Below are 23,612 nucleotides of genomic sequence, written 5' to 3'. Positions count from 1 at the left end.
AATTAAATCTTATAATTTGGCATACAATGTAACTATATGCCTTTTAATAGGGACTAAAATGATTGTCTTCAAAGTATTGATAATTTAAGACTGTTCAAAACCCTTGAAAAATAATTCAAGTAAAGGCTGTTGTGCTGGCATACTTTTCTCTGGTTTAAAATTAACAAGTGGTTTGTAATTTCTTCGTTTTCATGCTGGAAACAAATAAATACGTTGAGATGCTCCCATAGGCCAGCACATTTAATTAGGAAGAAGAAGCTGGGAGGACAGTGTTGGAGTTAACAAATTCTGTCTTCAGAATGCCAGCTCCTACAGCTCAGAGTAGGAAATTTCATAGAAAAGGTGGATGCTATGCATTAATCAACAGAGCAAATGTTAGACGTAATTTAGATTTCCACTCTGAAACGTGACATTATTAAAAGACATTCCTTATTGAAATTAAGTCTTCATTAGTTTCTCTTATTTTTGTTTATTTCTGTATTTTGTGTAAATATATAGAAATATAGATACGTTTCAGCTTTTCAATGCAGTTGGAGGGGTTTGACTCCTTTTGGCAGGGAGGCGAGAATGCCTTTATTATTCTCCAGCTAGTTCCAGAAAATAATTTCTTCCAGATTATGTTCTCATGCAAATTTCACTTTTTCTTCCTCTATGTTACTACTAAGAATGAAAGACCCAACTCTATATGGAGTACAAATCAGCGTAAATTTGTTTTTATCTAATATAAGAGAAAAATAATTGCAAAAAGTTCAAGAAACCCCCGTGTGTCTGAGTGTGTCAGAGCACTTTCTCTGCCTTCAGGTGAACACGCGTCTTGGCCTGCCAGCTCACTTCTTTTTCTTTCTTTCTTTCCGTTCTCCTTCCCTTTTTTATTTTAACAGGCAATATGCATTGGTTTGTTCTAGCAGCAGAGCAGAGCATGGTATAGAATGTATCTTAATAGAACTGTGCTTATGCCCCTGCTGCAGGTGTTCCTCTTCACAGATACCCAAGGTTAGTGGTTATCCGAAGGAAGAAATTAAGGATGACAAAAACCAAGTGAAGTCTAGAATCCTCTATCAACACAGCGTGGAATGAAATAACTGCTAGCTTGCTGCTTACTGAATAAATGCAGTAGCAAATCAGAACAGAAAAACCAGGCAGTGCTGCCAGTTACTGTGGTCATAGCTCACACCTGTGTTGCTTCTGAAAGTTGTATTTTGTGTAATTTTGTCAAAAGCAACCTTTTGTAGGTATGCAATTAAACCTTTAGGCTTTATTAATTTTTTTGTTCATTTTAATCAGATAACTGGTCTTGTCACAATCACTATTGTGTAGTTTTGTGGCAGCTTTCATCTAAGCAGTGCAAAACCCTGCAGATGTATGACGAATGGTGTTTGTTTGGAGGTCTACTGACTTGCTTCTTGGGTCATAAAATGAAGATGCAAGACTTGGTAGTATGTACCAGTTGCCTAAGATAGCTGTGTAGAGCTAAAGACTGATTATCCTGATTATGTAGATAGAGAAAATGAGAAATGGACCAGTGTCTCCATTCACATAGCAAATTAGCAGTAGTATGAGAATTATAGTATCTACTTCTTGACATGCAGTCCAGGGCTTTGAATAAAACTATGTTGCGTTTCAGTAAAGGCAGTCACATGATTGCAGTGTCAAGTGTGTTTTTGTTTGTTGTGAAAACCTGTTGTACTGCATTGCTTTATTTAACAACAATTGTATTTAGCTTAGTCCTTAAATTTATCATACTCCAAACCTTCCTCATCATAGCCAATACATCTAGTGTTAATTTTGAGCCAGAGAAGAGAATAAAATAGTTATATGTTTATTCATAAGCAACTGAGTGACCAAGAAAGCAAGCAAGAAGCTTTATATGTAGTATTATGGAGTATAATGTTGTTTTTTTGTTGAATAAATATAATGTGGAAATATTCTCTGACCGTATCAAAATAGTCAAACCAGTCTTAAAATGCTTTGGATTTGAAATGCATAGAACCTTCTCCATTGTTTCCCTCTTGTAGTCCTTGCCATTAATTTTGGTTACTATGCCTGTGGGTGGGGCCTAGAGAACAATTCTTTCCCCAGATCTGGAACCAGAAAGTGGTTAGGATTTTCTTAGTTTTGTCTTATTCTTGAAAGAGTTTATATCATTGTTACATATCTTACTAGATTGTACAACTTCAGCTGTATTATTTCAACCATCCACACGATTCCTGTTCAATTCAATTTCATGGAAGTAGTAACAAAGGTGGAGCTTTCAAACCCCCCTCAATTTCACAAACTGATAGGACATCCAACTTATAACTAAAATCTATCAAGTAAGGACAGATATTCCAAAAGAACTAGTTTTCTGTGCTCCTGGATGACAGAACATGTCTGGATGTGGCAGCCCCGATTATTTTAAGCCAAGGCATGAAGCTCACTGCTTTAGTATGATTTCTGATCTGTGGTTTGCCTTCATAATGTGCCTGTAGTCCCAAGCTAGAATTGTCTCTACCAGTCATTCCTTCAACAAGGAAAATCAAACCATCTAGTTTTCAACTGCAAATTAGATTACTGCTCTTTTTTCCTCAAAAATAGAAGGAAAAAAAATAGGTATTTCAGTTGTTCCATTCTAGAAATGTTGAGATACCAAGTTGCCTTGTTGGATCAAGAAGAACAAGAATTTTTCTGGATGAATAAAGACAAGACAGTGGAGGGAGATGAGACTGAAGTAAAAAAAGAAAAAAAATGATTTTGTGTTACACACATGACTGAGCAGGAGCAGACATCATCTCTCTGAGTTCCTCTTAAAACCTTTAGTCATTTTTTACGTTGTTTGTGTTCCTAAACCCTTGTAGAAGTCCTATATTTTGTGTTGAGAACTTCATTTTGTTTTATTTTTTCTTTACAGAGGTTAAGTATATTTTGATGTTCTATTAAAGTTTTTTTCAGGAATTTTCCATTTTAATATAAAATTAAAAATACACAGAGACCTTACCACAGCAGCTTCACAGAAATAGTTGTGCCTATTGGAGAATCCAAACTATTTTCCATATATCCTCCTGTCATTATGCATTCAGGTATCTTTGTTGAAGCTAGTGCTTAATGTAATAGCAAGATCAGGTTCTTTAATTTAAAATGTGTAAGTAAAATTTCGAGGTTTAAAGAAGAACATTAAGCATAAATGCCAATGATTCTGGCATAAGAATATGAGTCCTTACTTCACTGTTCCCTTTGACGTGTCTAAATCAGTAATAGAGGCTGAAAGAATTTAGATTTATTCCTAAAATTCATCCTTGCAAGCCCCAAAAGTGCTCGTGTTGTTGTTCTGTACTATTTATCATGCATCTTATTTCATACTCTTTGAAGCCGAATGTTTGTAGCATTATGGAGTGCTGCACACAATCAGTTGACCTAATAAGAGGGATCCAGCTGTGTTTAGGCCCAAAGAGCCAGCCTTGGCATTGCAGCATTTCTGCCTCGTGTGTTTGAGGTGTTGCTCATACTTTACTTTTAATTAATACTTTGGTGGCTATGTTCATTTGTACTCCACCCATCACACCCACGGACTTCAAAGGATTTGTATCAGCATAACCTCAGTATTTATTTCGTTTTATTATTAGTTTGATTTCCTAAGGAAACAAGGCTTAGAGAGGTTGTTGTGTTTGTCTTGATTTCTGCCCATCCATCCTAGTCTTCTTCATTTCCAAACCCATTTTCAAACTGTTGGTGAGTTTTAGGGAAGCTGGAGAGCATCAGCAGTCCCAAAGAGGTGTTCCTGCACACTTCATGATAACTGAACATGGACAGGTGATACTCCTCCATGAGGGATGCTGCTCAGCTTGAGCTCAGCTGTAGGTATGACAGCTTGTAAAGGAGAGAAAGACACAATGAACTTCCCACGTGCTGGGAAAGCTGCTGTGATGTCAACTGTAGTAACCCCCCAGAAATCCAACCATAAGACACAAGTCTCTAGCATGGCAGCTTTCTTAGTTCTTCTCAGGAACTATTTGTTACTAGCTATGCCATTACAATATCCAGCAGGCCTACTCATGGCCAGAATGGTGTTATGGTGGGGATTGCATGTAGAATAAACAGACCTTTCACACAAGGAGTGGGCAGGTAAATGGAGCTTGTCTCCATCAGCTATTGATCCAAGCAGTTACTGTGTGTTCTGAAAATGCCTCAGATGTCTACCAACCAGATGTCATCTTTAGAAGTACACAGGCTTTAAATATTTTAATATATATGAGTGGACAGATGGTCACTTAGCGTAGCATATTAATGGAACGGGCAGAGCTGTGCTGCCACTGGCTTTTAGTTTAGTGGAATTGCAGTGTTTGTTAGCTGCAGGTGTTCAGAGGCAAGTAATTTGCAGCCAGCTCAAATTACTTAGGGTACATGACAGCAAATTATTTAGGTAATGAAGCTGAAAGTGCAGGAAGATTAGAATATTATATAGTAAAATCATTCCTTGTTAATTCAGTTTGTGATCAGATATTATGTTGCTTTAAATACCACATTACACGCAGTACCCTTGTTTGAGTCAATGAATATGTATGAATATGTCAGTGAATATGTATGCCTCCTAATTTAATCAATATACTTCCAAACAGCACTAGCAACATCGTCTGGCACAAACTGCATCCCTTTAGAAACAAGTTAGCCCAATTTGTATATGTATCGTGCTTCATTCAAAACCCTTCTGAATTAGCTACGAAGTTCTACACGCCCTCTGAAGCAGCAGACAGGTAAGCCACGTCCAGGGAAGGGAATTGAAACGTTTCTTGAAGAAAAAGAAGGGATAACTTAAGCAGTACCCTGAGTCTCGGGAGACCTTAGCTCCTGTCCTGACTGTAATATGCACACCACATCTGGCCTTGAAGTCTTCAGTTCAGCTAGCAATTTTGGCTACGGTGCTTTCACTAGAAAGCAAGTGGATCCGAGAAGGTTGCTTAGTGCCCGTATAGCTTTTAAGAAATAGAGTTCAGTCTGGCACACTAACCAGTACAAGCTTCAATCCATCTTTACTGAGTAAAAAAAGAGGGTGTACACCTGGAATTTTCATTCAGACACCTTAACAGAGAAGAGAAAACTTAGGTCTTTGGAAAATCTTTTTTTTTTTTTTCTCTTCTGAAGAATGTTTTCTTCAGGGTGGATTGATAATACACTTTTCTGTGTCGAGGCTCAATGTGTTTCTACTTGGATGTCAGAACTGAGGAGAAAGATGTTCCTTGCTTCCATGGCTGTACGGAGCCTTGTCCTGATGGGAGTCTGCCCAAGGAGTTAAAAAGGAAGAAAGTAACTATTATGATGAGCTTGTAGAGAGCACTTCCTTACCAATGCAGAATTAATTAGTTTTCTTTCCTCTGTTGCTCAAACCAGACAAGGAATAAAGCAGCATTTCATGATGTGGGAATTAATAAAAAGGGAGGGGCTGTCTGGAGGGGTTGGTTTGGGGAGGGACCTAAAAAGGCAGGCAAGTCCAGTGAAACTGGTGCAGATCTGGGGAAAGAAGGGAAGCCTGGAGTAGGAAGAAATAAGGGATATTCTTCTGTTACAGATGCCAACAAAAGATGTTGTTTAGTTGTCTCTGGTTGTCTGGCAGGCATGTTCATTAGGAGTTAGGTGGAGACAGTCATGTAATTTAAGCATACCAGAGCTACTTAAAAATATTGCCAAGTAAAGACACACTGGATGGAGGAAGAAGAATGGTTTAGGGGACAAAATACTTTTTTTTTTCTCTTGCAGTGCTAGGGCTCAAGTTACTGTTCTGTCTGATTTCAAGCAAAGCAGAGTCTGCACTCAATTTTACTGCTATAAAATAAACCATCATACAGCATTACAGCAGAAAGAAGATACATTTCTTGGAAACTGCGTGACATTCCAGTGATAGGAATAGCTGCGTTTTAAGAGATCTTCAATATACACGTATATAGAAGTGGGTGTCAGATGCCCTTCAGTTTTACATTAGAGCGCCCTGTGTTTGACATCATGTCATAACTGCTACCTGTGGCCCTTAATGGCCACGTCTTTCTCTCAGGAGCTGTTTCTCTAGCAGTTTGTTCAATGCTTGAGGTGGGTCTTCGTGCTTGAGTTCGTATCTGTTGCTCCTGGTGGTTTGTTTGGGCTTCACTTCCTATTCATCACTGCCTTTGGCAGAAGACATCATCAGTAGTATTCTGGAGCACTGTTATTTCAGGGTGTGAAAGATTCTCAGGCCTTTAATCTGGGAATACAGACGGCATCTGTCACCTGGATATCTGTAGCGGTTTCTAAGCAACCACGAGAGTTTATTTTCTTCTGCAGTTCATATTTAAGAAATAATTTGCTCGTGCATGAACCAGAATCAGCCTGAGCACCACCTCAGGAGACAGAAATTGTAAACTGTAATTTAGGCTAATTCTAGTCTAAAATATGAATTACAGTATTTTATACAATCTTGGAAAATACACTATATAAATATATGTAAGCACAGCACAGGTACAATTAATGAGAACACGGCAGGAAGCTCTAAGTAACTCTGGGAATGTGAGAAACCAAGTTGGAACATATTCTTGACATGTAAAAATATTTCCCACCTGCCTTGTTTGCATTAGAACAAGGTTTTAGCAAGTACATATTTGCATGTCAAAGTTATAAGTGGGGAAAATATTTTCACCCTCCTAAGAAAAATGCATAATCTTGGCACAGGCAATTTGCATTTAGTAAGTTTAAAGTATCCAAGTCCTTTCATGCTATATGGAAAGTGTATGAACTTGCGACAGGGATTCCATTTCAATGAGCTGATTTGCAGAGGCAACCACGTAGAGCAGTAATTGATCTGATGTCTTTCCAGGCATTAATTTGTAATACAATTGGTTGTGGCAGTCCCAAGTAATTTATGTTTCTGAGTTTCATCCCACTGTACTGTATCTCAAAGTGAAATGTTAAGTTGAAATTGTAAATGTTATGTGCTCTTGAAAGTAAGTACCTTGAAGGTGTAGTAAATTCTAGGGAATGGGAGTTCTGAAATGATTCCGGATTTGGTGCTGCTGTTTGTATGCACACTGGTCAGCACATACTGGCAGAGCTGGAGCCTGTGAACCTCTGTAGATTCTCTTCTAACAGTAAAGGACCCTGGCAAATGCATTTGGGACCAATTATTGCACCTTTTTGGCTATTAGTAAGCTAGCTTCAGGCCATCACTTTGAAGGCATGTTACATTCCTTCAGAAACACTCTGCAAATGTCCTGTTGCTTAAGAAACAGAGATTGCATAGACAGGCTTCATGGGTGATTTAACTAATATGCTGGAGATTGTAGATAAACAAGATCCAATTATATCATACCTCTTCGTAATAAGGCAGTAATTATGCATATAAAAGTGAAATGTGAAAAATATATTACCATGTAGCTGTTCAGATGAGCTTTATTGCTGTTCTGCCAAAGGAGTTGGAGAAGGCTAGTGACTCCTTGTAGCAGAGTAGAAAAATAATCGTATGTTGAAAAGTTACAAATGGGAATCAATAGATCTATTCCAGAATCTGCCAATAGGATTTCTCTCTGAAATTGAACTTTTGATGTTGTATGAGTGTTGAACTTGTGTGAATTTCAGTCTGTTCAATTTGGTAATGTAAAGTGTTAACTTCAGGGGAGGTTATGCTACCCTTTCTTTCTGTTCTGAGGCTTTGTAATCATAGGATGCTCTCATAACAATGCAGAGAACAAATTAATAAAATAACATACGCTGTATTTTTCTCTTTTATTATTTCACTTCCTGCCTTGTTGTGTTTAATGTGTTAGCTGAGAGCAAAGTGAAATTAAGACACTTTTTTGGACGACTGCAGAGCAGAAGTATTTGTCTCCTTAAGCATCCTAAACAGACCTTTTAATTTCAGCCTATCATTCGTTGCTGCAGGGAAGGTGTGGGATTAAATGTCAAGAACGCAAAGATCCTTATGATGGAAGGAGATGCAAGTGGTGTCCTGCAGTACAAAAATATTTTGAAAGCTGCTGATATGGAAATACCAGGCAAACAACAATGTAGTCCCTTAGCTGCTGGGTACTGCTTCCCTTAGCAGAGTATTTCAGCTACTATTAGGTTCCTGGGAGCAAATGGGTACTATTCAGGTGCTCCGTTCGCCGCATTTGATGTTGCGAGGAGAATATTTTGAAGTAACAGTTTAGCACAGTCAGTGCTGTACTCACAGTCTACCGGTCTTGAGTTTTGGCCTGATCCTGAGCTGTGGCGGTGTGCTGCAATGAAGTGGAGCACACAGTAGCATTCTTGTTATAAAAGATGATTCTATTTAATAATAAGCAGTCAGTTAGGGATTTAATGGCGTGTAAAATACAGCGTTTGAGAGAGTGGACGGGACTTTTTGAAAGCCTTGTTGAGAGTACAATGGAAGTTAGGCTAATGCAATATCTTAGGTGCGATTTTATGTGTTGTCACAGACTGGATAGCCATGAACTGGATGAAATAAAGGCTCTCTGAAGCTATCAGGCATATCTTGAGAATGGGTTTCAGTTCCTCGCAGGAGATTAACTGCACTTTGGCTGTTTAATAAATCACGGTGAGAGACGCAGCAAGGGTTGTGTTTGTATTCCTGTTCAGGATAATCCAGTTCAGGAAAATCAATGTCGGCCAATCCAACACAACTGCAGGACAGAAGGTGCATTCTTTGGATTTTTCTTGCTATCCAGCTGATAGACGCATTCGGTGTGTTTGTGTGAGGACACACAAGCATATATAAAATGTTGACTGCTGGTCTCTGACATTATAAGCTACTGCCTCGGCCTGGTCCTGTCTGAAGAGACACTTGGCTAGCAAAATAACTGCTGCTGCCTTCTCTGAAAGCAGTTGAAGAAGTATTCCTGAGTAGATGGGGAGTCCCTTATTAAATCCTTGTATTCCATGTATATTCCCATGTCTGGGAAGGAGTTGCCATTTAGAGATGTGTGCAGAGAGTTTTGTCACACAGTAAACTGAATTACAAGTATATATATAATTATATATATATATATGTAAGTTTGATATAAAAATGAGGGCTTTTGTATCCTGTATCTCCTATGGCATTTTCCAGACTACATTATCTCCTTTTAGTTTTTGTATGTTGACTAGAACGCTGCTGTGTTTTCCTCCCTCATTCACTCTGTGGAAATTAATACACAAAAATTTACTGATAACTCAATTCAGATATGTGAATTTTGGATTTCTTGTGTAAACTGCAGTCACTATTTACCATGTTGCGTCTTTTATGTGTTGGCCAGTCACATGAGCTGGATGGCATGATCATGACTCCTGTTAAAGATGTTGCATCCATTTTCAGGCAGGGCACACTTTTAAATTACATTACAACCTCACAGGAGTGAGACTGGAAGAAACCTTTCCAGTGTCTTCCTAGCTCTTTGGCCAAAACGTGAACTCTCTTACTCTTTTTGGCTTTGAAATGCTGATTCCAGCCTTCTTGTGGGTTCTTAAACACCTTCTCAAATGACCCATTTTAATAACCCAAAAGCTATTATATAACGAGCAGCCATAATTTAGTCCAAAGCTCTAGGGGACCCTCACAGTTCAGCAATGAATAGTTAATGCAGTATAATGTTTAGCAGGTTATTAGTTTTCACTGTACAAATGCTGATCAGGGAATGCTTTTATAAGGTGTTTAAAAGAAAATGTAATTAACTGGTTGCGTGTTTCTGTTGCAGCTCAAATTGAAATTATTCCATGCAAGATCTGTGGAGACAAATCATCAGGAATCCATTATGGTGTCATTACATGTGAAGGCTGCAAGGTAAGGGTCTAAAAAATTAAGTCTTAAAACAGCATTTGGCTTTTGGATAGTGATTCTTTTTCTTCCTCTTTTAAAGAGCAACTATTGTGTGGAAGTTGAATCAATACGTTTCATTTCAAAGAATATGAAATCAATTGGTGAGTCTGAAGTACTGTTTTCATTTGGGTTATGAAAAAGGCATTTTTGTGACTGACACACCTTTCAGGACAGGCTTCAAAAATCACGCAGTTGTGCTGCATGTGCTCTAAGCTGTTTCTCTCTGAATAAGCAGAAGAGGTTTAAAAAGATGAACCACTTCTAACAAATAGCAAAGAATCTGTTCTGTGGATGCACTTGAGAGGGAGTTTGTGATTTTCTTGAGTCTCCCTCTCCATTTTTTGCTTAATAAATCACTAAGAAGCTGTGCTGAGACAGCTACTGTGAGAGCTCTCTGACTTCTCAGTTTTCTTTTGTAACCTGTTACAGTTACAAATCTCTTCTGGTTTGTATGGAAGGTGCTGTTGCACAAATACTACATGCTACTGTTATTAAACTTATTCAAGTCTTTCTGTGAGCAGTGTGTATTCCTTAGAATCTAGCTCATTGCTGTGTTAAGGTTTAGGCTTTGATTTTTTTTTCTGGATTTGTACCTTTAGGAACTCTAGTGAACAAGGACTCCAGTAGAAGCACTTATGTTTTGTTTAGTTTGTCTCTCACAACCAAGAACTAGACAAGACAATGCTAGCGCTAGTTCACGGTGATGTGAAGCTGATCGTTCCTTTTTATCACTAGTGCAGAATTACAGCGCTAGCTTGGGAATGACACAGTACACACAGCTGTGCTGTAGCCCATTGCTTTCTTTATGTAAGTATGTGTTGCTGTCCCATGCTGATGGGTTTTTTACTATTAATCTACGCTTTAGTTGTTAAGAAATTACGTTTATGGTAGGTTTTAGGGTGCTCTCCTGACATGCTTGATACTACCTTCCATCATCAAAGAAGCAATGTCCTTGCATTCACAATATAGATATGTCTTTTGTGTTTTTCCACGGAAGATTTTTGTTTTCTTTCTCACGTTCTCTTGGGTCTCATGCAAGTAATGATAAGAAGAAAGAAAGAAACCTCAGAATGCTAAAATTATACAGGACTATACCTCACGCCCTTTGGAAGAGCTGTTGCTACAGAAGAATGCAGGAAATGCACTAGGAATGCATTGGTAATAAATAGTAGTTATTTTTTTCATTTTTATGCAGTAGCTGAACAGCACCTATCAAATCTCAGCTTTGAGAAATGGCAGACATTTTCAGTGGCAGTTCTGCTGTGTGACTGTAAGAATATCAAGTTACGTTGACTGTCCAAGACTCTTTAATCTTTACATGGTATGGGACCTGTATACCTGAAAGACTGCCTCAAGGTTCCTGATGAGCATCGTTGTCAAGAGACTGAGGTTAGCATAATGCTAACACTCATCTGTGCAGAAAACAGGGCTTTCACAACATGGCCTGCTGCAGAGCAGGAACAGGCTGCCAAAGGGAAGGAAAGTTGCCAACTGTATCATCTTAGGCTTCATCTTCATGCGTTTCTTTGAATGCAGGCCTTCTCTTAAGCCCTGCATGTGAGAAGAGCCCCCAACAAAAGCAGCAGGATGGCTACATACAGGAGGAAATAACAGCACGCACTATACTCACAGTCACATTAGTTGGTATGTAGCTGCTAAGAGCTTAGCACTGTGGGTTAGAAAGAGAAATTCTATTGGGAACTTTTCCATCAGAGTGACTGTGCTTTGCCAGGAATAAATGCAAACAAAAAGTTTAAAAAATTTAAAAGCTACTAGGAGAAAAATCCATTGTGTACCTCCAACAGCCAGAACAGCAGATGCTGGCCTCGTAGTGAGAAATGCATGTGCAGTTCGTTGCATTTTAGAACAAAAGGTTTTCCTTTGAACTCTATATAAACTGATTTCTATGAAAGTCTGTGCAGTCCTCAGTCTGCCTTTGAGAATGCCACCAGAATGGTCAGCTAGTGGGAAAGGGCAGAAGGGAAGACAAGCAAGCAAGTATACTCGTCATGCTGACGCCTATTTGAACACTGAGGTGGAGCGTGCGTGAATAAACAAGACAGTGGCTCAAAGATTGAAGTTAGGCATTTTCTCCTTCTGTTGCACTAGCAGAATCAAGTTCTCTAACTATACAATTTCAGGCTCTATTTTAAAGCAAATATCAACCTAGTTATTTCTCTTTAGGAGGCAAAGAACTCTGAAGTTAGCTGTTCTTTAATGCCAGAGCATCAGAGGGGTGACCTGCAAGTAGTGAAAGATAAGGGAGTTCTAGTGGGGACAAGTCACAGGAAGAGTCTAAATGATAATGGCTGTACAGCATTTAAAATACACTACTGTAGCAGATGGGTTTTGTTTGTGCTAAGCTCTTCCACAGTAATGTCAACAAAGTCTCACCCAACAGAAATATTTTGGCTGGTGAAAAAGTTGGCATAACTTGGCTTCTCCCAAATGAGCCAGGTGTGTATTGGTCTGGGTTTGTTCTTTTTTTGTTGTTGTTGGTGGTGTTTTTTTCCCTGAAGTGTATTTCCCAGCTTTTCTGTGGCTCTGATCTCTGCAGGTTTGAGCATGCTTACATTGCTCTTCATGTTATGTTAAACCTTCTTTCATAAAAACTACTTTGCTATGAAGGCCTAGTTCCCAGCCCTACACTGACTCATGGAGCCAATGTCCTACATGAACGTAGTCCCAGAGAAGTCAGTGAGGTTCTCCACAGAAGAACCCATTCATGGGCTTCAGATTGCAGGATCAGGGCCTTAGTCATCGTAAATGAACAGAGGTGCTGCTGCCCTCTCAAGCCAGGCCTGTCAAGAATGATCGATCTACAGGCAGCAACAGCAGCAGGGTAGGATGCTTTTGGCTCCCTTACTGTTTTTCACTCCACTTTGGTGTGAACTTTAATGTTACTTAATAGTAATGTTAACATAAATGGTACTGTTTAAATATTAATAACCACTAGAAATATGATTTATTTAAAATCTAACATGAAGCTTCAGTTGCCAAGACCTACTTTGTAAGCTAAATCTGTACCACGTGTGAAATCACAGAAAAGCTCTGGTCAAATTGATTTTTGCTGATACTATTTGCCCTGCTAGTTTTGTAGCCCTTCCATTTCGTATACCTGAAAGTTTTCTGACCAGTTTTTCTTGCTTTATTGCATTTGACATATGAGAATTGAAGACTTTAAATTAAGTCAATTAGTGTTTCTTGAGAAGTTTTCGTTTCCTACCTTGCTTTGGGGTTATTGGCTGCTTTTATCATATCACTGACTACTCCCAACCCGTGAACCTATTTAACTGAATTTGAATTCACATTAAAAATACATATATATGAAAAATAACACCCCCTCCATTTCTTCCCCCCCAATGATAAAATGAAGTTTGTAGCCAAGCTCTGTTTTATACTTGGTCTCAGAGGGCTCCTGTGGCTTAGTATAAATCACTTAAATTTTAAGAGACTTCTCTTTCTTACCATCATTGATACATACAATGGGGGGTGATGGAGGGGGGAGAGAAAATGAGTCATTTAAGACTTCTGCTCAGAAGCATAGTTGAAGAGTGCCATGAACACTGTAGCATGACTCAAATAAAAGTTTATTCTTGTGTTTAAGATCAGAAATGCTAGTACTGTACTAGCACTATTGAAAAATCTAGTATATGAATGGAGCACTTGTTCAGCTGTTAGTTGTGGGAACCCATTAAAAACCTTTTCCTCAGTATTAGGAGTCATGGTGAGAAAGGAGACTAGTTTGTACACATGGTTCCATCCAGTTCAGTATTTTCTGCTTCAGGCTGGCCTACTGACCTGTTACAGATCTTTAAGTACTGGCCTCTGGCCATTTAACCATGCTGAGTCCCTTCCTTTTGCTCCCTTGCCCACCAGGTATGAACAGCAGATATTGTTTGATTTGTTATGAACGACTAGACAGAGCTGAAACAGCAGTACAGATTAATAAATACATCCTTCTTTCAAATTAGCTAGACAGATTTTTGTTTTTTAAGAGAGACACCAACACTGTCTTTGGTACTGCAAGAAGAAATCGTTGTCAGGAAACACCTGAACACTTCAAAAGGACATAGCAAAGCATTTAGTTTGAAATGAACTTGGTGTTAATGAACTATATCTTAGAATTTACAGATGCAATTACTTGCTTTCGCTGTCAACAGTGCCAGTTCATGCCCAACTGACCCACGAACATATTAGTATGACTCCTCTTTACTTAAATGCCTGCAGTTGTTCTCATAAGACTGTCTATGCCTGGCACTTCTGCACATTTCTCACATTTTCAAAGGTTTATAGGCCCTGGCTTCTGTCTCCTGTGTCTTTTTAGACCTAAGATGGTTCTGTTCATTGTAAGTACAAGAAATATCCTTGTCTGTTACTTCAGAAAACAATACTTGGTATTGTCATTTCCCATCTTGCATTGCTTTTTTTTTCATATAGACATTGACTTTGTGTACTAGTTGGTTTTTCATTACTCTGCTAAACATGGAGTGTCACATTGGTATTGTAAACACGTACCTCTAATTCATGTTTTTGAGGTTTTTCTTTCATAATGCTTTGCCTAACCAAGTTTAAGCAAAAGATGTAAGAAAGCAATGAGCCATGTTACAAAGAAGGTACATAAGAAGCCTTGTATAACCTGATAAACAAAATATCATTCCTGTATTTACTACATATGTAAAACTGATTTATTTCTCTGTTTTCAGTGGCATTATAACTTTGTTATCAAATACTTTATTAACAGTTTATTTTAAAATTTTGTCATGGTGCTCTTTTCCCTTTATAATTAAAATACATGCACCTTGCCATAAAAGGGTTAAAATCCACTTGTACTGTTCACATTTCTTACATTTGACGGTGTATTTTTTCTGATGCTTCTTATAAGAAAATTTGATATAGTTTGCTTTAGAAAAAATTAAAAGAATCCCCCCCCCCCCAACTAATTGTTAATTGCTCAGAATATTGCAAAACTTAATGATACGTGGCAGTCTTTAAGTATTAGCCATAAATCATGGGATTATGAATAAGTCTTTTTTGTCACGGGCTTGCATACAGTCATTCCAAAATGTCTGCCATTAGGATGCAGCAAGGCAGCTGTCAGCTGTTTTCTTGTAATTAAACAGCCAATGAGCAGCTAATTAAGACATATGTGTATACAGAAGTGGAAGTGGGTATGTTAATGAACTGTAGGAATCAATTCATTAAATGAAATTTGTCAAAAGACCAAACATGAGATCAGCATTTCAGCCTGTGCCGCACTGGAGAGGGAGTCTGTGCGGTGAGATTTGTGACATCAGACAATCAAAATCGGATTTTTCCCATTCGAAGTAGGAAGCTTAGACAGAGATGTCTGTAACATGGAGCCACTGAACAGTGAAGTTGCTGGAACTATTAATAGACTTTGTGAAAACTGCTATTTACATTTCAAAGTTCTTTTTTAACAAGTTGTTATTCAAACTGACTTGCAGATGAAAAGTTCTTGTGCCCTTTTTTCCCAAACTTGATTTTTTGGCAGCGTATGAAAAAACATATATTGTTTTGTATATAAATAGGAGTCTGAAATGCAGAGATGAGGCTATGGCTTGTAATCTGCTCCTCTCTTCTTCTGGCACTGTGTTAATACAGCTACATAAAAAGGGAGACGGGCAAAGCTCAATGACGCCTCATCAAAATCAGCTGGCTCTTTATTCTGACATCAGAAGGCGGCAGGGCTCCACGCACTCACAGACACTCTGATACCAGAGACCTTGGCTCAGCCCATGCCATCAGTCAGAGTGGTGTAACATGGTGACATTTTTTAGTGCAGGAATAGTTTTGTTTGTTTGATCAAGAGGGGTCCAGTCTGCCTGTGGCCCATTACGCAATCGCATGGATTTCAAATAATGGTTATGAACATCCATGCAATTAAGGGTATGTGGCCTGGGCTGGTTTGCATAATGATTGAATGTATACACGTGTACCAAACATGCATATACCTTCTCCTTCCTGGTGGAAAAATTATAGCTAGCTCTGTGCCTCTGGCAAAAGAGAGAAAATAGAACAACACAATGTAGTGTCTTTCCTTCTCTTCTTCTCTTAAAAGAAAATGAAAAAAAAAAAAAAGCAAGAAACTGTATTTACCCACAGAAGTCTCCTCTAAATAGGGGCTTCCCCCTATACCTTTAGAGATATGAGATACCAGGGACTGCCAAAAGGTTAGAGAAATCACAGATAAATGACAACAACATACAACATAGAAGAATTTTGCAATTAAAAAACCTTCAGTTTAACTTTGTTAATTCCACCTCAAATCTCACATGTTTCTGAGCTCTAGACAAGTTTAAATTCACTTCTAAAATTTGAGGAAAGGTTTTGTGTTTTTTTTGCTTTAGCTACTGCTGATGTTTTCAACATGCCTACGCAATACTGTATGGTTTGTTTTTAAAAGCACTCTACTACATCTGTGATTTGTAAAGTTCAAGTGCTTTTAAAGGCCCCAGTTTCAGGCAGTTCTGCTTTATTGAAAATATAGCTTCAAGCTGTAACTTAACTGATATATTGTACACTAAAATGTATTGAGCAGCTGTGTCTCTAGGGAAAATCTGGAAGAAGCAAAAAACTCAATATTTTCTCCATTATAATACTAAAAATAATCCTCAGCTTGACACGAATATTCTTAATAGAGAGAAATATGCCTAATTGGCAATACAGATACAGTGCAGGAACCAGCCAGAAGAAAAAGCAGAGATCTTTGAGGCAGGTTCTTTGTAGATATTGATAAACTGGTTTACAGGATCTCAATGGTGGCAGAAGATGTAATACAGTTAATATATGAGCATGTCATTCAGTGCAACTGTTGAAGTGTTTAGAGAACTGAATATTCTAAAGGACTGATAATGTAGAGATGCAGAACCTTGATCAGTAAGTCATCCCTCACGTTGATACCTAAGCCTGTTTTTCCAGTGAATCGCATTGTCCTTGCATGCATAGTTGTATTGGAGTGACAGGCTCCAATAAGGGTGCTAACAGAACTGGAAATTAAGCTGTCTACGTATCTGAGACTTTGTTCCTCCAGAGAGATCAGTCATGATGTTGGAATGATATCTAAAAATTTCCTTGGTTTTATTTCATGTTTTTTGTAGGGTGAAATGCATTCAATCAGAGCTCAGTATGTGCTGCAATACTTTCAGCCTCAGTGACAATCACCTCACTATTGATAAATACTAGTAGAAGTTCAATCAGATAAAACAGACCAGAATAAATGGTATGAAAAAATGTATAGGAAAACGGGATTAAAGAAGGCATCTTAAGTTTCCTCTTTTTTTTTTTTTTTTATTTCATGTTTCCCCAGTAGAGCTTTAATAAAGGAGACATGACTGATGAAAACTAGTACCCTCCTCAGAAGATGGAGCATATGGCTTTATCTCAGCATTTTGTCATTCTTCTGTCTGCAGGAAGTTTGCTAGGAAGTTTCTTACTTGTCATGCGAAAGTCCTTCTTGTTTATTTCACCAAGTGTCTGGACAGAATGTGCATGTGCTGAGGGACTCCAGAATGTGGTCCTTGAATAAATAAAAGATTGGTAAAAGTCCAACTTTAATTAAAGGGTGCCCAGCTTTTCTGAGGAAGTATTTTCTTTGCAGCGGTGTTAATTAATCCATTATGTGGCAACATTAAACTAAAATACTGTACTCACTGATCTCAAATGCCTCTTTAGAATGACTGCATCTTCTCAGAATCCCTGTGAAGTAGGTATTACACACATACCAGCTTACATTTGGGCAGTCTGTGGCAAAAAGATGAAATGAACTTCAAAACAAGCAGCTGGCATAGTGATTACTAACGTGCCATTCTGCTGGAAAGAACTAACTTCTAACTACTGCACAACCTTCCAGAGTTGGCTTTCTTTGGAGATGAACTTACCCATTGTAGTTGATTCAGAAAAGAGAAAACAAATACATAAAACCTGTTTCAGCTCCCCCCCAACCTAAACCCTTCACTGAGTCGAACAAAAACTCATTTGTCAGCATCAAACTAATTTTAAATGTATATACATTAAATTTTGTTCTCTATAGAGGCAATTGCTCGGTATCATGCTCTATTTTTAAACATGTACATACATTGTTGAGGCTGAACATCAGAGCCTGCTACTGTCATCTCCAAGAGCAGAACAGGGTATCAGCTATTGAATTAACTAGATGTTGAATCTTTCCTATTTTAATATCCATGCTGACCCAAGAAAGGTAGGAAATGAAGGAAATTTAGGTTTATAATTATCTCATTTGGAAATAATTGGCATACAGTGTTATTGTACATCACATGGAATGTGTAAAATCAGTGAAAAAACATGCAATTCCTTTACGTGTCATAACACTTTTTTAATAGTTGTTTCCTACAGTTTACTCAGTTTACTGTTTTTTGTTTGTTTCCAGTGGGGGGGGACGGGGACGGGGACGGGGACACAGACAAACAAACACTCTTCCTCTAGTTGCCTATAGTGCACCTGAACTTCATTTTCAGTTAGGTATGCTGCCTTTCTGAGTCCTTATTCACTCCATCAGTTAACAGCTTCTTGACTTGTATTACGCAATTCTATTGCAGTTCTATTCTATTTGCAATTCTAGGGCTTTTTCAGAAGGAGTCAGCAAAGCAATGCTACGTACTCCTGTCCTCGTCAGAAGAACTGTTTGATTGACCGAACCAGTAGAAACCGCTGCCAACACTGTAGATTACAGAAATGCCTTGCTGTGGGGATGTCTCGAGATGGTAAGCTCTGCTAACGCACAATTTAATTGCAAAAAGTAAAACAGTATTTAGTATACTGTGTGTTCAACTGAAACAACATAAGGCTTAAAAGTTACTGGATATCAAGTTGATAGCTGAGATCGTTGAGTGGTTTTATGTTATACATTTAGATAAATACATATAAATTAGGGCATGTATGAAATTCCTTTTTTTTCCTACTTATCTATTGTAGATTCCAGTTAAGGGTTTTGCCTTTGGTCACTTGAAGATGCAGTTTTTAGTCTTAACGTTAATACTACCTCTATGTATTCATTCCAATTTAAGTGACATACTGTTGTTGCAAGTAATGGTCTGCCATACTGATACAGATCAGAACTGTTTTAGAATATATACAGAAGTTAAATGCATGTATAATGAATAGTGGAAAAAAATCAGAGAGAAAATCAGTGTTTCTTCAAACCTGTGTTGTGGTGTTTGTTTTTTTTTAATGGTATATTTCTGAAGAAAATGTGTTCCAGTGCTGTTACTATTAAGCTCAAAATTACACCTAGTGTAAAACATGCAAATCTACCTCTCAGTAAAATGGAAGCTTACATAACTCTATTAGAACTGAATTTGCAGCTGATATTTGTATACCTCCTCCACAGGTGTAACGAGGCTGCCATCACTTACCCAATTTCAAGATTTAACTCAGTCTTTTCCCCTGAAATAGTGACAGCAATGTTGCATGTTCTACACACACGTGTGCATTACTCTTTGTACATCAGGCCTGATTAAGGAGATAGTTTTCAGATTATGTGTACTTCTTAAAATAAATTTTCCTTTTTTTTTTATTGGGCATGAAACTAAAAATCTGAAATGGTTGACCATGTAATGTAATGACTAGTTCATCTAACACATTTGCTTTTCTGTAGAGGCATACAAGGTGGTAGCCATCTTATTAAACTATGAGGCTTTTACAGCTGACACAGGTCCCAGAAATCACATAACGTATTTTTAGGAATTATGAATATATTGCTGGCAGGAATTGGACATTTCATCTCAGACAAGCATAGTACTTTTTAGCTTCTGCTTTTCTAGGTGGAATTTGAATGCTTAAGGGATATGTGGTCAACTTCAGTAGATATATAAGAAAATATTTTAGGCACAGAAATGGAAAGATAATAAATTAAGCTAAAACAGTAACTTCTAATGGTCAATTTAAGTTGCATGCTAAAACAGTGTTTTAAAGAGTACATGATGCTGTTATATTACTGGTAATTGACAGAAGTGATTCTCAGGTCTGCTCATCTTGCTGATTTAGCTTTTATACTGTCTCCTTCAGTGTAGTTTTTAAAGACCCAAGACAAATAAAATGCAGTAGTGGATTTATAGAATTGAAATGTCTTGTGTATCTGTATTTCAGCTGTAAAGTTTGGTCGAATGTCAAAAAAGCAGAGGGACAGCCTGTATGCGGAGGTACAGAAACATCGAATGCAGCAGCAGCAGCGAGATCATCAGCAGCAACCAGGAGAGGCAGAACCACTAACACCAACATACAATATCACCACCAACGGGTTAACAGAGCTACATGATGACCTCAGTAATTACATTGATGGGCATACCCCTGAAGGTAGCAAAGCAGACTCTGCAGTTAGCAGCTTCTACTTAGACATACAACCTTCTCCAGATCAGTCGGGTCTTGATATTAATGGAATCAAACCAGAACCAATATGTGACTACACACCAGCATCGGGCTTCTTCCCTTATTGTTCTTTTACAAATGGGGAGACCTCTCCAACTGTGTCCATGGCAGAATTAGGTAATGAGAGAGAAAAACTTCCATTGTAATTGTCTTAATAGTGTCCTTTGGATTAAAATGACACATTTAGCCAGGTGATAGTGAGAATGCTGTTTCAGGACAGCTGTGAGCATGTACGGGCATTCTTCTGTGAAGCGCACAACACCCTAATCATGGTTGAACACATTACAGAAGTGTTACAGATCAGATCTAGTAATGTTGCTTTTGTTTTCAATTCTTGTAATAGTACCTTCTGAATACTGATGAACAATCTAATTTTTAGTGCTGAGCAACCAGAGTATTTCTTTAATTGAAGATTTATTTTTGAATGTCTTACCTTCCTTTTTCATTAGCTAAATACCATATTTTCTAATGACAAGTCATGATTTTCTAACATGAAAAGTCAGTGGATTTTCTTCCACTGTTTACCTGTATCTGGGAAATACAGAACCAAAACATCAATGTAATCTGAGGGCGGTTCTCTTTCCAGTGGTTGAAGAGAATCTGGACTCAGATACTTCAGAAAAATTTTCAATGGAGCATGTTTTGATAATTTCCCTAAGATCCGTATAATGACCACATTAATTAGGACATTTTACTTGAAACCTTTCACTCGATGATTACAGTAGGGCTGAATTCCACAACTATTACTTATCAACACCAGACTTAAATTAGAGAGCACTGTGTCAAGCGGTCAAAAGTGAACTAGAACAGAACATGAGAGAAGCAGCTTTAAGATTGCTAATTATTCCATTAATAAACAACCTAAAAATTGAAACAATCAGGTATTCCAAAATAACTCTTGCTATTTTTTTTTAATTAGAGGCAAGCATGTGATAAAAAATATTCTGCTGGTTTTATTTTCATTTACGTTCTCCAAGTACCTTCAGTTACAGATAAAGTAAAAATGAGAAGAAAAAATAAGATAAAAGGTATTTTACCGGCTTTGTCTCACTCAAATGGTTGTTAAAATTCTCGTGGGAATTAGTAAAAGATCAACGTTAAACCTATATTAAAAAGAAAGGGCTTTTCCTCCTTAGGCCAGGTGTTGAGTTTGGAACCCTTTAGTAAAATGAGTTTGTTGTATTGCTTACCTTTATTTACACAGTGCTTGCATTTAAGCCCCATGGAACGTCATTTGGGTGCCCAGCATTGACATTGCCAAACAATGTCTGAAGAATGTTTGTCTTCCAGACTAAGGTTTCAATTTAGGAAGGTGTGGCTGTTCAATGAAAGTATTTAGGTGTGTGCTTAAATATGGTCCAGAACTGAGGCTAAGGTTAGTGAATAATATGGTAAAATTTCACCTTCTGTATTCTGCAAGGGCATATGAATAATGCTGTCAGATGCTGCTAGTGAAAGTAAAAGAGTAAATGTTTTAAGTACACACTTTTAAACAAAAATTCTACTGAAATACATGAAAGCTATGATAACAACAGAAGTATTAACTACCTTATGTTGTAGATTGTTGATTGTTCGGGTAGCACATAAAATCTGATTTTAGGTATTATTTTAAATCAAACTATTAATGCAATAAGTACTAAACAGACTGATCAGTCCAGCAGCTCAATTTGTGAAGAGTTGGGATAGGGTGTTATTTAATAAAGCAAATTTCACAGAAGACCTGACACTCGCATCCTTTAGGATATCATGTAGTTCATGATCACCATTCTCTTTCACTTTCATAGAATCACAGAATGGTTTGGATCGGAAGGGACCTTAAAGACCACCTAGTTCCAACCCCCTGCCATGGGCAGGGACACTTCCCACCAAACCAGGTCGCCCAAAGCCCCATCCAACCTGGCTTTGGGCACTTCCAGGGATGGGGCATCCAGAGCTTCCATGGGTAGCCTGTTCCAGAGTCTCACCACCCTCAGAGTAAAGAATTTCTTCCAAATATCTAATTTACATCTACTCTTAGTTTAAAATCATTACCACTTGTCCTGTCAGTGTACATCCTGACAAAGAGACTTGTCCCATCTTTCTTGTAGGCTCACTTTAACTACTGGAAGGACATACTGAGGTCTCCCCAGAATTTTCTGTTCTCCAGGTTGAACATCCCCAACTCCCTGTCTTCATAGGAGAGGTGCTCCAGCCCTTTGAGCATCTTCTTGGCTCTCCTCTGGACCTGCTCCAAGAGGTCCATGTCTTTCCTGGGCTGGGGGCCCTGGAGCTGAACTCAGTACTGCAGGTGGGGTCTCACACAAGAGCAGAGTAGAGGGGGGAAAATCACCTCCCTCAACTGGCTGGTCACGTCACACTTCTTTTGATGCGGCCCACGGTACGGTTGGCTTTCTGGGCTGCAAGCATACATTGCCAACTCATGTTGTATTTATTTCATCTACCAGTACCCATGAGTCCTTCTCTGCAGAGCTGTTCTCAATCCACTCATTACCCCATCTGTACTCATGTTTGGGATTGCCCCGACCCAGGTGCAGCACCTTGCACTTGGCACTTTAAGCCTTCCCTGTCAGCAATGGCCTAACTTGAAAAAGCACTGACTGCAGGACTGTGAGACAAGTCACTAGGCCTCTACTTGTTATGTGCTAAAACACGTGTAAAGAGCCAATGTAGAAAAGAGAAAGATTTTTAAGTCTGAATAGTACTTCACAGTATAATTCTTAGCCCAGGTTTCAAAGCTGACTTTATCTTAATAAAAGCAGGAAGGCCGCTTACTGAATTTGCAGTAGTTTGAATGCTCCCTGGTTTCACTGAGTTTTGCCTTTATTTTTCAAGCTTTTTGATCTTGCAGGCTTTCTTTGGCACCCACTGCTGTGTAAGAAAGAAGTTTGTCCCAAATACAATTTTCTTTATTTAAAAATAAATTCAAGTTCACCTAAACATCTTACAAACTAGTGAAAGGACTATACTTTGTGTTCCTGCATTCAAATCTCAGAACTGCATTGTGAGAGAGTGTGTGATGTGTGTGTGCGAGTACAGAGTGCCCTCTAATGGATGCGCTGGGCCAGGTATGTTAAGATCCAGAATTCTGCTTTGTTTACTGTGAGTCTGTTAGCAGTTTGCATTAATTTATTTTTATGAAGAAAAATCCAAGGAGATCTGAAATTAAAGCGTACTAATAGCTAACCTTTCCCCACCTCCTACTTGCAAATGGAATATGTTAGTTTCCTCGTGTCTGAAGGTATAGCTTTGCATTTTTAATGTGTATAACTTTTTGGTCTTTCTTTTAGAACATCTTGCACAGAATATTTCCAAGTCTCATATGGAAACTTGCCAGTACTTGAGAGAAGAGCTACAGCAGATAACATGGCAGACTTTTCTTCAGGAAGAAATTGAGAACTATCAGAACAAGGTATAA

At 38.3% G+C, this 23,612-nt stretch overlaps 1 protein-coding gene across 5 annotated transcripts in view; it reads left to right on the top strand.

Annotated features, from left to right (window-relative positions):
- RORA (RAR related orphan receptor A) overlaps window positions 1-23,612 on the top strand; it is a 411,602-nt gene that overhangs the window by 377,412 nt on the left and 10,578 nt on the right. For 3 of the 5 annotated variants that reach the window (XM_040570300.1, XM_040570305.1, XM_040570303.1), the window contains 4 exons: window positions 9,669-9,754; window positions 18,393-18,534; window positions 19,919-20,314; window positions 23,485-23,606. In XM_040570300.1, coding sequence (XP_040426234.1) covers window positions 9,669-9,754; window positions 18,393-18,534; window positions 19,919-20,314; window positions 23,485-23,606 — 746 coding nt within the window. The remainder of the gene's footprint in view (window positions 1-9,668; window positions 9,755-18,392; window positions 18,535-19,918; window positions 20,315-23,484; window positions 23,607-23,612) is intronic. The other 2 variants (XM_040570301.1, XM_040570304.1) reach the window with 1 other exon arrangement.

Source organism: Cygnus olor, chromosome 11 (genome assembly GCF_009769625.2).
Source record: "Cygnus olor isolate bCygOlo1 chromosome 11, bCygOlo1.pri.v2, whole genome shotgun sequence".
NCBI lineage: Eukaryota > Metazoa > Chordata > Aves > Anseriformes > Anatidae > Cygnus > Cygnus olor.
This window is presented reverse-complemented; position numbering and strand designations above follow the sequence as displayed.